At 48.1% G+C, this 14,433-nt stretch overlaps 1 protein-coding gene across 11 annotated transcripts in view; it reads left to right on the top strand.

The window, feature by feature from the left end:
• Window positions 1-2,005, top strand: part of COL13A1 (collagen type XIII alpha 1 chain) — a 90,799-nt gene extending 88,794 nt beyond the window's left edge. For all 11 annotated transcript variants that reach the window (XM_078345677.1, XM_078345679.1, XM_078345678.1 and 8 more), the window contains one exon: window positions 1,555-2,005. In XM_078345677.1, coding sequence (XP_078201803.1) covers window positions 1,555-1,557 — 3 coding nt within the window. In that variant the 3' untranslated portion in view covers window positions 1,558-2,005. The remainder of the gene's footprint in view (window positions 1-1,554) is intronic.
• The last annotated feature ends 12,428 nt before the right edge of the window (window positions 2,006-14,433 follow it).

Here is a 14,433-nt window from a genome sequence, read left to right as displayed (position 1 = left end):
GATGCCCATTAAACATCCCATACACCGCACACTCTTAAAGAACATTTAAAAATGCTTCTTAAGGTATCAGCAGACTCTCTGTGGAATGTCCATGCAGCCACACAGGTGACATCTTTATGCTTTGCGTGTTCAATGTACATAGTGTCTTTCCCCCAAGGAACTTGCCCAAGAAGTTTCAGATCATGTTTTTACCTTAGACATCAATCAGCTACACTCATAGAGTTCCTCTGAGGTCGTTTATGACACATGAGGACGTGTCTTAGATGTAGGACGTCTCAGTTGCTTACACTCTGATCTCACATGCTACTGTGCCTCCCATAGGGGCTGTGCTACTCACCACTCTACCACTCCCCTTGTATTTAAGCTGGTAGAGCTTCATGCCACTACACATGTGACCTGCAGCACAATCTCTCCTGGGCTCCCAGAGTTCCTACCGACAATGAGTTTCCATTGATTCACACTGCCCTTGGCATTTGCCATCATTACATCAGTCTGACAGCACAGGGCTGTGCCGTTGCACGTAATCGCCCCATTCAACCATGGATCCCCAGAGCGCAGGGCTGCCCAGGCTGACAGGGGACATCTGCTTGCTAACTAACCCAGAAGCCCCGCCTTGGTCCCCAGCAATAGTGGCAGCTGCTATGCTGCCCCATGCCGTCTCCCTCCACCTTACCTCTCACTCCAAATCTTCTCACCAAGCCCCCACCACCGTTGTCTCAAGGTTTAGCCTCATTAAGGGGCTGGAGACTCCAACCTGTTCAAGAGTCTGTGCTCAACGAATCCAGTCCTGTTCCAGTGACAGAAGAGTCACACTTACTATGAGATGAACAAGCTCCCCTGTGCTAAGATGCCCAGAATCTCATTAGTGCACTGGGTTGGGTAAAAGCGGTGAAACCACCAAGATCCCAGGCCAATGTTGAACACCTACTTGCCTGGGTACCTAAAGCGCCCCCTAACCCCAGAAGGAAAAGCTCAACACTCAAGAGAGATGCCTCCCCAGAATCTGACCCTGGAGCCTGTCCTCCTCCTCCTACCAAGCTCCACCTAGATCTAGTTAAAACACCACAAAAGCAGGTCAGAGGTGTGTCGAACAAGACCTCCAAACCCTTGCCCCCTAAAAAAAATTCCTCTTTAAGGTTGCTGCCAGTGGTTAGGAGATAGAAATGGTTGAGCTTAGCAGGGGAAGAACAGCCACCACCAAAAGCTGCAATGTCTTGGAGAAGCAACCGGAGACCTTCATGACTATTCATTCACAGCGTAAGTCTAATCTGGGACAATGCAGTCATTACAAGTCAGGCCTCCAAAGCCAGCAGAGAAAGAGAGTGCCCTCTAGTGCCCACAAAGGTGAACAGAGAGGTGAACTTGGTTTCCCGCCCTCAGGAAGCTAAGGTAGCCACCAGTTTCTTCCGCCTAGGGGCTCATGGTTCCCACAGTTCCCCTGTCCAGAGCTCCCATCCAACCCAGTATAGCATTTGCCTCCCTTCCTACAAAGGAAATAAACCTCTGCAGACCCACTGAAACTAACAGAACATTGTTTTTGTTTTTGTTTTGCAGTGATGCCTCTAACCTTGGATTGGCCTGTGTGTGTTTGTACATAGAATATTTATTTTTATACAGTTTTCACTTTTTGAAAATGCCAGAAGTATGATGCCTCTTACAGATTATTAAAAAAGAAAAACCTGCATATTTTGTACAGAAAATACCAACCTCTTCCCTTTTGTTTACAAGATGTTTTGCATAAGTCTATGTCTCTAATACACTTTTTGTTTGTGAGTATGGTCGTAATGTCTGCATGATATTTGTGCACACTTATTAAGTATTGAAGCTTAATAAATTATTGTGTCCTGGTGCCAAAGGGGGCCAGCCAGAACTCAGGTGCTGGCTAGCTCATGTGTGAATTCACACAAATGTAGCGGTCCATGATATTTGCCAAGCTAGGTGTGTCTAAGAATATTTTAAACCCTTGTGGATCTTCATTATTAAAAAAATGAAACATGGCAATTCATGATCCTGATTAATCATTATATTAAATACATTCTCTCCTGTGAAAGCGGGAAGTCCCAGAAGTAGGGTCCTCAGAAGTATGGAGTAAAGTTTTGAAATGTGAAGTTCAACAAAGCGGGGGGGACTCCATCGAGCCATGTGTGCTGTTACAGATCCCGAGTTCATCACAGTGCTTACTGAGTGAGCATTCAGTTGTGCTAAGGGCCCCCAGGGTTTCAAAGGAGCCATTTGCTCTTTTCTGTTGGGTTATGGTGGGTTTTCGTTTGTTTTGCTTTGCTTTGCTTTGAGCTACAATCCCTAGTAGCCGCTATTGCTAATCATGGCCGTTGAGCTGATTATGATTTGTGGGTTCACTCACAACTAGCAGCTGAAGGAGCTTTGCCTCATCTGAGGCTCCACTCCAGCCTGGTATTCACAAAACATGCATAGATCTGGGCATGGGCTGGGCCAATCTGAAGTTGTTTTTATTTTTTTTTAAATAAGGTGGTATTGTTTTCCATATTTAGTAGATTGCTTAGAAAAGGTCTCAGGAAACTGGTTTTAATGACTACTGATGTCTTTCCTATGGTGTAACATACAGGTTTATTATTAGCTGTTTGACAACATGAATTCGTGCTTCTAAAGCTTGAACAGCAGATTACTCCAGTGGTTCACATACATCCCCATCTGGTTTACATTTTACATTTTCTTTATACATCCTTTCTTCTTAGCGCAAGGGGAAATTTAAACCCAGATTCTGTCCACATGCTGTCACACAAAACCCTAAATTAGTGGGCTTCAGTCATTAGACACACCCCTGCCATGTGTGGGGACAAGGCCACACTCGCAACACTCACCGCCCTGAAATAACAGGCAGCTCAGACCCAAAAGGACTATCTCAGCATTCTTACCCCAGACGTCACTAGGTTAGCTTGGGACTTGGACAACTTCCTCCTCTAAGTCTTGGCTTCCTCATTTGAAAAGTGAACCAAGTCTGGGTACAGCTCGACCCTCGTCTCTACAAAAACATTTTTCGAAATTCAGCCAGGTTTGGTGGCACTCGCCTGTAGTCCCAGCTACTCCAGAGGCTGAGGTGGGAGGATTGCTTGAGCCTGGGAGTTTGAGGCTGCAGTGAGCTATGATTGAACACTGCACTCCAGCCTGGGCAACAAAATTTGACCCTGCCTTAAAAACAAAAAAAAAAAAAAAACAAGGAAAGAAAAAGAAAAGTGAGGCCGCACAGTAGTGAACAATAGCTGATCTCTGTGGACACAAACAGGGCTCATCCGAACCCAGTGATGCTTCTTGCCCCGGGCCAGTTCTCATGGCCCTGGAGCCCAGGGACTTCTCCAGCAGCCACAGAATACTTTTAGAGGCCACAAAACTATTTTAATTTTCACCTTTCTACATTTAAAAGAAAAAAGTGAATATATAACAATGAATCCAGCCAGGATTGTTTTTGTCTACCAGCACAATTGTAAAATACAATTTTTGACCGGCCTGACCAACATGGAGAAACCCCATCTTTACTAAAAATACAAAATTAGCCAGGCATGGTGGCACATGTCTGTAATTTCAGCTACTCTGGAGGCTGAGGCAGGAGAATTGCTTAAACCCAGGAGGCAGAGGTTGCAGTGAGCCAAGATCACACCATTGCACTCTAGCCTGGGCAACAAGAGCAAAACTCTGTCTCAAAAAATACAGATATAATTTTTTAAATTAAAAAAAATTAACTTTTTATATTTTTTAATGGAGGAAGACAAAACTGCCCAGGAACCCCAAAAGTCATAATGCAGCCCAGCCCCAATTCTCTGCCCCTGAGAATTCAGTCACCCTCACTGCGGGTGTTCCCATCTCCACACTCCTCCCTTTCCAGCTAAGGTCCCGAGCAATCAGGGCATAACCCCGTTCTTCGAATCCGTGGCCTGATTCCCTTTCAGGCTCTGGCCGGGGCAATCACAGCTCACTGATGATCTCAGAACAGAGTAGAGCATTCACTGGAGCCCGGGAAGCGGAGATTCAGTGTTAGGTGAATATCCTGGGTAACTGGGCAGAGAAACCTCTTTTGTTCCTGTCCTAGGGTTATTTATTTACTTAGAACACCTCAGCTACTGCCACGAAGGATTCAAAGTCATAAGATTCTACATAATCAAATAGAAATATGTGTAAAGACAACTTTACAAGTAGAGAGGAGACAGCGGTGGCTGGGAAGCCCAGGGGATGGGCAAAGGTCCTTGCCGTAACTGAGGCGGGTCGCACACATCACTTCATGCCACCTGGTGGTCACAGAAAAAAAAAAAAGGCTTGGCCCTATTTCGGAGCCCACAATGCCTTGCCCAGTGGACTGCAGTCCCCAAGGCTTAGTCCCGCATGTGTAAGCACATCGTCTCCACACATGGTTGTTGCTGCTGTACTGCTCAGCCAGGACCCCACCCTGTTACCAGTCTGCACCCCAATCTCCTGATTGCAGGTCTCTGCCCCCGAGCCTCCCCACTTGAATCTTGGCTGTGTGTCAGATGCAGTAGAAAGAGATGAGAAGTAGGGAGACACATGGTCAAAGCGTTTACACAGTAGCTGGGAGTCCGTACGAACGCCCAGCAGACCAAGACACCCAGGCAAGAAGGAACGATCTGGTGATGGCATGTGAGATGCAGGAGGGACCAGGAAAAGGCCAACCCGAGGGGCAGGTGCCACAGAGGGCTTGCAGAGGAGAGAGGAGAAAGACACGCTCTCTGTTTTGGGGGACTTGTAGCACCTCCTGGTGAGAACTGCCTGCCCAGGGAACCAGAGATGCACTCAGCCCTGCCCACTGAGCATTTGGTGAAAGTTCTTTGCAAATTGCAAGGCGCTGGGTCTTAAGGCTGTTTATCTCCTGAGATTCACTCTCTGGTTCCAGTATATGTGGCTCTGTGCTCTGGCACAGCAAGACACATGTCCAGCATTGTCCACCTGGATACCTGCAAGGACTAGCCAGTACCCCATGGGTGGCAGTGGGACCAGGTCTTCTGGCCCAAATGGTGCCTCTCCCCAAGGCTGAGACTTATGTGGCTATGGTCATGTGGGCTAAGGGAAGCCACACTTTGCTGAGGGAAGAGGAGGCTCCTTCCACACATTCCCACCCCGCCCCATCTTAGCCCCACCCTGTGCTACTCTCCCTTCCCCAGTCCTGCCTTCCCCTGGCAGAATAGGATAGGATGGAGCTGGGGAGGGTTGGCATCAGCCTGTAAGAGGAGGAGGGCACTGGCCAGCAAGTCCAGAGACTCAGCTTCTAGTTCTTTCTCTACCATTACCTCACAATGTGGCCTTGAGCACCTTACTCCAGGTCTGTTTCCCCAAGCGTCAAGTAAAGAAGCTAGACATGGGTGTCCTCCATAAAACTTTCCAGCCCTGACACCCTAAGGCCCTCTGGCCCCATGGGCAGGTCACCTCCTGGGAGGATTGTGGATGCTGAAGCATTCCATGGCCCCCGCCACCTAGAGTTATTTGGCTGTGACAATATTATGCATGGCATTGGTTTTGCAAAACTGTGTGTGGCAGGTGTGTGCTATGTAACCCCGAATAACAAAACTTCGAGTAGACCTGCGCCACCCAGGAGTAGGGTCAGCTTTCCTTAGGGCAAGAATGCTGTAGAGGTTATCACAGAGGTCTTGGCACTGAGGATGTATCAGAGTGAAAGCAATACAGCTCTGACCACCTGGCACATGCGGGAATCCCCAAGCCCCACAAACGTTCAGGGATGCTGCACTGGCATGGGGAGGCCCGCCCGCCTCCCTCCTCTCAAGCCCTCTGTATCCCTCCCATGCACCACCTCACACACTCCCCCCAGCCTGTCTCCCCCCTTGCCCTGGACTTGGACACATTTTCAGCCAGCTTGAGATGTCAAGTCCCCAAGACTCCACATCATTTCAAAAGCAAAGAGCAGGCTTCCTGTGAACCTTCAGAAAAGAGGACACCATACCAAGATGTGGAACCAAGAGGGAAAGCAGGGAAGGAGCAGCTATTCGCCTCTCAAGGGAGCAGAACTCCCAAGGGGTCGCTGAAGCAGGATGCCCCGAACTATGGTGTAGGAAGCGGGAGGATGGTGCAGGGAAGGGAGCCTCATCTTAGCCACTCAGGCAGAATTCACTGCCATCCACATGCAAAATGACCTCTGGCAGCTAGAAAAGCTCAGCTCTGAGAAACAGCCACGCACCTGCAGAAGGAGACTCAGGTGGATATAGAGGGCCACTGCCTCCCTCACCCCCGGGGCCTTCCTCAGTGAGCCCACCTCCTTTCTTGGGTCTGCCACTCACCCAGTGCCCACACTCTGCTGCCCATCCACAGGCTTGCTCGAGCCAGGCCCTTAGCTGGAGATGCCATTGCTTCTTATCTGTCTCCTTTCAAGGCCCAGCTCAGATCCCATGGCCCTGGAGAGCTGGTTCTGGGCTCCTCAGTTGGTAGAGTCTTTCCTCCCTGCAATGCCTGGAACTCAGTGTTCTTTTCTTCCTCCACCTTATGTGAGAGTGTGCAAAGGGGCTCTTCCATATTTGATAGTGAACTGTCAGAGGGCAGGGACTTTCTTACTCACAGGTGCTGGCGGGACCTAGCTCAGTGCCTCCCCTACAATCCAGCCATCGATCCAGGCTCATACACATCTACCATCTCCTGAGTTATCAGCTGGCTTTGCTAAGCACCTGCTGTGGGCAGACACTGTGCTTCCTGCCAGGCTGGAAAGGAGAGGGAAGTGGCCCCTAAGACTGTAAGACCCAGCTCCTCTAGGAGCTTCACCAGAGCACAACCAACAGCAAACCCATCCACCCTCCAGGAGCTTCACCGGAGCCACCAGGAGCACACCCATCAGGGACGGGTATGCTAAGTGCTAAGTGAGGGGTATGGCCAGTGAGGGCAGGGGTGCAGAGGACAGAAGCTCCTGCAGTGGCCAATGTGGACAGAAAGAGCAGAGGACTAAGCCAGCCGGGAGGGACGTTATGAAGCAGACGGAGGAGATGGACCTGCACACAGGCAGTCCCCATTCTGGGCTCAAGCTCCTTTCCTCAATAGAATCTTCAAGTGAGCTCAAGCCTGGGCCATGCTCACTTCTCAGGTTGTGAAGGACAAGTGGGATGGTGATGGAAGGAAGAGGGTAGAGAGGGCACCTCCCAACTGTGAGGGGCTGGGAGTCTGGCCACCAGCGGCTGGGGGTGGGGATGTCCTGGCCAGGGAGGTACCCCCGGATGTGCCCATCACCAGAGCGTTTCCTTCTCAAATGCCCCTTCTCTATGCCTCCTCAAGGGCCAGGGTCGTTGGTTAGTTGCCAAGAAGTGAAGCCGGCAAGCCCAGAGTCTTGGGGAAAGCGCCTTGCCTTGGAGGAGGAAGGAGGTGGAGAAGCTGCCCCTGGACAGAGGGTCACCGGCTGATTCCTTCCAGGGTGTACCTGGTTTGAGGGGGTGATCAGAGTGTGATGCGACCTCAGGTGTGCATGGATGGGCCTCTGTCCTCTCCAAGGGCTACAGCTCAGCCAGGAAAACCAAGGCATCCACACCCGCACCCCTCCCGCTCTTGTGGCCTACTGAGGTGTCTGCTGCGGCCCCCGTCAGGGTCCTCTGCTGTTGCTGCCCTTTCGCGGGCTCTTGGATTCCTCTTGTTCATGGAGAATTGTGGTTCTGTGAGCAACCTCTCTGCAGAAGGGGCTGTACACACCATCCTGCTCTGACTTGGAAAACCTCCTCCCGATGCAGGCCAGACAGCTGTCACCTCTCCCACCTGTCCTTCAACTTCCTTTGGTGCTGCCACCATCAACCCTGCTACTTCCTGGGCTCTTTCCAGTGTCATAGCAGACAAATGTACCAAGCTGGAAAAGCAAGGAGCGTTTGTCTTAGAAAGGATGGAAACACAATGTAGCAGAAGACAGAAGCCTGCAAGCAAGACTTGGTGGCCATGCCCGGCACCTGGGCTGGTCTTCAGTGCCAGGAGCCTCACCCATCTAGTCCAGCGCCCAGAGGTGCCCCAGCCAGTACTAAATAAGCACGGAGGGAGGCAGCTATCAGGGTCTGAAGTACGCCCTCTTCCTTTAGCAAGATTGTTAAGGGAACAGTGGCTGGAAATCAACACCTTACATCTCCCTTTATCATGCACTCAAACCACCTGCTGCCTACGTCTTCAGTGAACAGAATGACCATATTTTCTTGTTCTATCCAGGACACTTTGCAAGTAAGAAGGACCCTGGTAATCATTAGGCTGTGACGGCAGATGTCAATCTGGCAAACCAGCAGGTGGTCACAGTAACAATGACCCAATACCCACGTCATCCTCCAGCCCTTCCAGGCCAAGCTCTGGCAACAGCTCAACCCCTCCAGCTGCCTTAGAGTGCAGCCATTCACCCACGGCCTCAGGTGTCCACAGGGCCAGGTGGACATCGTGTGGAGAACAAAGGTGAATATGCCCCTGTTCTCACCTCCAGGCACCTCTGGGAGTGGGATATGATCAGAACACAAATGGCAACGCTCTCTGAAGGGAGGCAGACAGGCCAGCAGAAAGCAGAAATGAAGGGCAGGGACATTCACAGGAAAGAAAAATCTTGAATAAACAAACATTTGGAAGGAATTTTTCCCCAAGACTATTTCTAAATGGAGAGGCTGGATCACCAGGGTCACCAGGCCATTCTGGTGATATTCTGACTTTAAATTCATAATCACATCTTTCCTCGACCCTGGTGGGTTAGAGAAAATGCTTTAGCACAAGTCTCATTTTTTCTCCCATTCATACTCTCTGGCCCACAAGGCTTGTGGGTTAAAGTACCCTGATCTTCATTTGATAACCTCATCTCTCTCTGCTCTTTTGGTGCTTACTGTAAAGTAGGAAGAGCAGACTCATTACACAGGGAGGAGCAGTATGTCCAAGGCTGCAAACAAATTGCACAGGTCCATTGCGGCCCTGCTTGGGGTCAATGGCGCATGTGCGTGACTGGATGCACCAAAAGTCATCGCTAATGCACCCAGATGTTGATCCAGATGTGATGTGAGGCTCAGTAGGAACTTAGAGATTTTTTCACAGCCAAGTGAACCAGTCGCCCAACCCTCCTGCCCTTCCCAGGGCATGGTAGAAATAAAAGGCATCCCTATTTAAAATGACACACATGTGAATGGGTTTGATGACTCCAGATGACTCACAGGATCCTGTACATTTGTATATAGTCAAATGGTCTTCATCTCCTGCCAGAAAGCCACCCCGCTCTAAACAGTCGAGGAAGACAGACCCATCACAGCCACCTCCTAAGAAGACTCAGCCCAGTCCCAGGGCTCACTGTAAGATTACAGATGCAGTGAAACTGCTTGCTAAGAGACATTTTTATTGCACTCCACTCATTCCAAAGACAAAGCATTTTATTGCAAAGTCTGCCAAAATAAACCTGCCTGCAACTCCCCAGCCAGTGGGAAAGCACTTGGGCCGGGATGGGAGTAAGGAGATCGGTTGCTTGCACAGCCCGCAGCAGGCCAGCAGAGTGACCTTAGCAAGTGCCTCCCACGCTCTGAGCCTCCAGTCTCTCAGGTATGACCTGGGCCAGGCACTGTCTACCTCCCAGGTGACGTGAGGGCTATCTCTGTGGAAGCACTTGGAATACAGTAAAGAGCCATGCAAAGACTAGACAATACCATTGTTAGTGTTTGCTGTTCAGAAAAAAAAGAAAAAACACTTGCTTTTCATAGACAAACCTCAATTAAATGGAATCACCGAGGAATGGTTCATTAAAATTTCTGGTACAATTAGGTTCAAAGAGGCCCTCCTTGGAGCCGTGAAGAAGGCCTGACTCATACACATTGTGGACACTGAATAGTGAAGATGGGGAAATGGTGGCCAGCTTGGGAGAAGACATGAGGATGGACCTAGGAGGTTGCTTTTTCAAATTAAATTCCATAAATGTTTATAAGGGGTTTTTTGCCCTTACTCTTAGAAAAATCAGCAACTTAAAACAAATTATTTTTGCTTTAAAATGTCAGTTCCCCATATTGCTGGTTAAGTGAGGTTTTTCTCTTCAGAGGGCTCCAGCCTATGACCTTTTCACCATCCTGGTCCTGTCCCGACCTCCCTCCTTCTTTCTCCTGCCCCCCTGTGCCCTTGTAGATATGCTGGGCAGACTCCCCATGTGATCAATCTGATGTCTTAAGTTTAAACGTCATTACCTCAGTATCTCAGTGGAAAAAGTTATATTTCATTTGTGTCTTGTGGCAAACTTCAGCCCAGTTAATGGAGGATTTCATGTACTTTTCAAAATAAGTCAGGCCAGGTGTGGTGGCTTAAGCCTGTAATCCCAGCCCTTGGGGAGGCCAAGACGGGTGGATCACTTGAGGACATGAGTTTGAAACCAGCCTAGTCAACATGGCGAAACCCCATCTGTACTGAAAATACAAAAAATTAGCCAGGCATGGTGGCACGCACCTGTAGTCCCAGTTACTCATGAGGCTGAGGCAGGAGAATCACTTGAACCCAGGAGGTGGAAGTTGCAGTGAGCCGAGATGGTGCCATTGCACTCCAGCCTGGGCAACGGAGTGAGACTCCATCTCAAAAATATATATGTGTGTGTGTGTGTGTGTGTGTGTGTGTGTGTGTGTGTGTGTGTAGGTATATATATATAAAAGTAAGGCAGAACCTAATTTTCAGAATTGCATAATGACGGTCACCGCTGATCCTACTGGTTCCACAGATTCAGCATTAGGAAAAAAAGATTTTCCAGAGTAACCCCTAGATGATGAAAGCACAAACTCATTACTTTTTTTCTTGTGGTAGTTATTTTTGCTAAGGATCTGTCCATACTGCAGGCAGTGGGTCTTTTGTCTGGAAGAAAACATTCATCTGCATATAGCTTGCTAAAGGTTCAAGTTTATTTATCATTTCTGTTTTAATGTAAAGGCAAGGTGTCTTCATTTTGCTAACTGTTGTATGTTTCTTCTGACTTTTTAAAAAGTTGTTTCCCTGAACTCTCCTTTGGGACAGAAGCGCCCCCGGTGAGGCCATCTGGTGCTAAGCCCCCAACGTGAGGCCTCCCCTGCTCCTCACCTAAGGCTTCCCAACCACATACATGCCCCAACCTGACATCTGCCAGAGCTCCTCCGTACACCCTCATGCCTCTTACCAAAAAGAAGTAATTTCCCAACACTCAGGCCTTTCCTGGCCAGTGGCTCAGTCACCTTCTCTGTGTGTGCCATGTTCACATCCCTAGGGAGCCCGTGGCTCGAGTCTCCTCGTGGATGGTGGGAGAGCTTTGGAGTCTTCTACCTTCTTGGTGCTCATTAGCACGTTACCAAATGTCCTCCAAAGGTCTGGAGCAAACTCAACTGCTCACAGAATCTGACCCCAGCCCTTCAGCTTTGATGGCTCCTTGGCCATAGCTCTCCCTAGCACAGTCTCATTTCCTTTTGGTGTCCCTGACAATTTCTCATCCCTTTCTCCTGCATCCGTCCTTGTTCTCTGTGTTCTTTATTTTTCAATACTGTCTTATCTGCTCCCCACCCCCAGACCCCTGGGCTCCCTCCCTGTTCTTGTCTCCATCTCTTTCTGTCTCCATTCCCATTCCCCTGCCCATTCCCTCTACCCGCAAGACCTCCTGACACTTTTTTCAGCACAGCCGACTGATCACTCTCATAGCTCACCTCTGCAAAACAACACGCAGGGAGAAAACTTCCACAATCTTGTCAACCTGTGTGACAGCTTTCTTTTCCTGTCAAACACTCCTGGTGCCTTTCATTTAAATAGATTCTTTGACAGATAACTTAGTAGGTTCCCTCTAAGAGGAAAAATGTGCATTTCTAAAATTTTAGTTTTAGTTTATATTCTAAATCTAATAAAACACCGTTATTAGGTTCTACAGGTGAAGAAATGTTTTGGGCTTTTTTTTTTCCATGTTTTTTGGTTTCATGGTCATAAGCAAAGTGTCTAGGATTTCCTGTTGGTTTCCAGTCCAACATGTCAGAGCAAACTCCTCAGCACAGGCCTGTGACACACTCAGCTCAGGAGGGAGGCAGCCAACGACAGTGCAAAGGGATAGACTCTGCTTCCTTGTCTTTAAAATGAAAGAAGACCAGGTGTCATACTTGGAGCTTCTATAACTCAGTAACTCTTCTGTTGATTTCAGTAAATCAAACACACTTTTCCTTATGCCTACTGGATTTTGTTGATTTAAAGAGATGTTCTGGTTCAGGCCTGAGTTGATACCCACCCTTCCTCCAGCAAACCTGGGCGGAAAGTCACAGTGAACAAAGAAGGGCTACCATTCCCCATGCTGGGAAGACCAGCAAGCACTTCCGGAAATGCTCTTTCCTTCTGGAGAGGGAAGGCGCTTGGCTTCCCTTCCGTGCACGGCTTGTTGGAATCTGGGATTAGATCCCTAATGAGTGATGAGACATCCAGAGAAACAGAGTGCCTGGTATTTATGGCAGAATATAGAAGAACTCATCTTTTTCTTAACCAATTCATTAGTTTATGGTTTAGCCCATAAGTAAGCAAACCAGTTCCATGGCCATCCAAGACCCTGAGAAAAGATCCCCCACCAATATTTCCCATGAATGATCAGGGGTCTGCAGGGTTTCCATCACTGAGGCCACTGGAGTTCAGTGTATATGCCTGGAATGATCAGGATAAAAAACGGCAATCTCTAAGTGGTTCTGTTGCCAAAAGAGTTTATGGATTGTGTTGAAGAGAAAATCGGCACCTGTGTTTTCTATGGTGTTACCACAGATTCGTGCAGGAAGGAGTAATGTCTCTGGGAATATGGCTGTGCAGGGACCATGTTAAAACAGGTGTCACACGAGCCCTCACCTAGCAGGGGTAGAGACAGAACAGAGCAATGTCCTACTATACTACTTGGCAACAAAAGCTGCTGTTCTGGCACACAAACTCACAGGAACTGGCCGCTTCTATGTCACAGCCTCCAGTCTCCCTGTCAAAATATTAACTCAATTAGAGAGGAGCCCTCAAGGAAGTCTGGTTTCTCCAGCTGTTTTCTGAAATAGCTACTTGTGTGGGTGTCCCTCCCCAGGTCCTGAGGCACTCACACAGGGTTCTTCAAATACGCATGATGTTGAACGTCAGTGCCCATAGCCCCCGGCCTGTCCCCACCAGGCTGCCGACCATAGGAGGGAGAAGCCCTCTGTGGGGCCCGGCAATCCCAGAGTGGCATTCCCCTGGGTGGTAGTAATCCCAGCGCATAGTGGTCTCTGTGGCCTCCCATGGCCCTGGCCTCACACGCAGCCTCTTGGTACTGACCAAAGGGACCCCTCCCGTGAGTAATCCCTGTGCCTTGAACCACAGCTTTTCTTCAGCAATCCATAACTCCTATAGTCTGTTATGCCAGAGACTCCACCGAGCACAAAATCATCCCATGGCCTCTTTGGCTGATAATCTAAAAAGGGGGCTCTAGGGAATTTTAATTAGTCTATAACTTTCAGAGCTTTCTCTATAAGAAAGATTATAGAATCTCATATCATATTTCAGCAATTTAGCAAAAATAGCATTTTGCCAGGAAAAGAATCCTAAGGGAAGGTATCTGGTTCCCTTCTTCTTAATTCTTCCTTTCTGCCCAACTGAACATTGCAAACTTCCACAGCAGCCCAGGACGATCTTACCTGTTTATTAAAGCAATGGGATTTTATGCATTTGATACCTTAGCTCTTTTGTTTTAACTTTTCTTCTTGTTATTTGGTGTACAATATTTAAATGTACAGTATTTTATCTCCATGATAAGCTTAATTATAAAACAGTTTCTCTTCCTTCTCATAGCCTTCAGATAATTCAGAAATGTTTAATTCTTCACACTCACTTTACATATGTTGTGCTGTTTCTAACTTCATGTATGTAAATACTTTTTGACATACTTTGGTGTTTTAAGTTCCGTCTCTATTTTTATTGTGATCCTTAATCACTGAGATTCTGTTATCATTCTTAACATTGGATATTTTCTTCTGGTGCACACTATTTTTTAATCACCTTGGATATTTTGGAAATATGTTAGTTCTTTGTGTACGTAGATATGGGAAAGTGCTTTGCTTAAGCTGTAAGCTCTTTGACTTCTTACGAATGCTACCTATATGGTTTTCTTCCAATTAACAGGTGCTATTTCAACAAAACTTGTTTCTCTGCTGAACCATTCTGTCCTTTCCATTTATGACTTTAATTTTTAATTGCCTGTGATTCAGTTTGCCATTGCCTGAATATACCAGATCAAAGACAGATATTTCCCTTGACAGTGGCATCTTCTGTCCATTTTGCTAACTTCCAGGCTGAGAGTGAATAGCAGGAAAAACACCCCAAGTGGCCACAGTTTGCTAAGAACCTACTGAGTAGATGGCTTCACAAATGGCTCCTCAAGTGTTTTGGCAGTGAGGGACAGTCTCTCCAGCTAGCCAACAGCTGCATCTGTTTGAAACGTCTTGCTTCCCACTTTTCCACCTCCAGGTAGACTTTAACCTGGAATTCTAG

This window comes from Callithrix jacchus, chromosome 12 (assembly GCF_049354715.1).
Source record: "Callithrix jacchus isolate 240 chromosome 12, calJac240_pri, whole genome shotgun sequence".
NCBI lineage: Eukaryota > Metazoa > Chordata > Mammalia > Primates > Cebidae > Callithrix > Callithrix jacchus.
The sequence above is the reverse complement of the archived record's forward strand: the minus strand, read 5'-3'. Positions and strand labels throughout refer to the sequence as shown.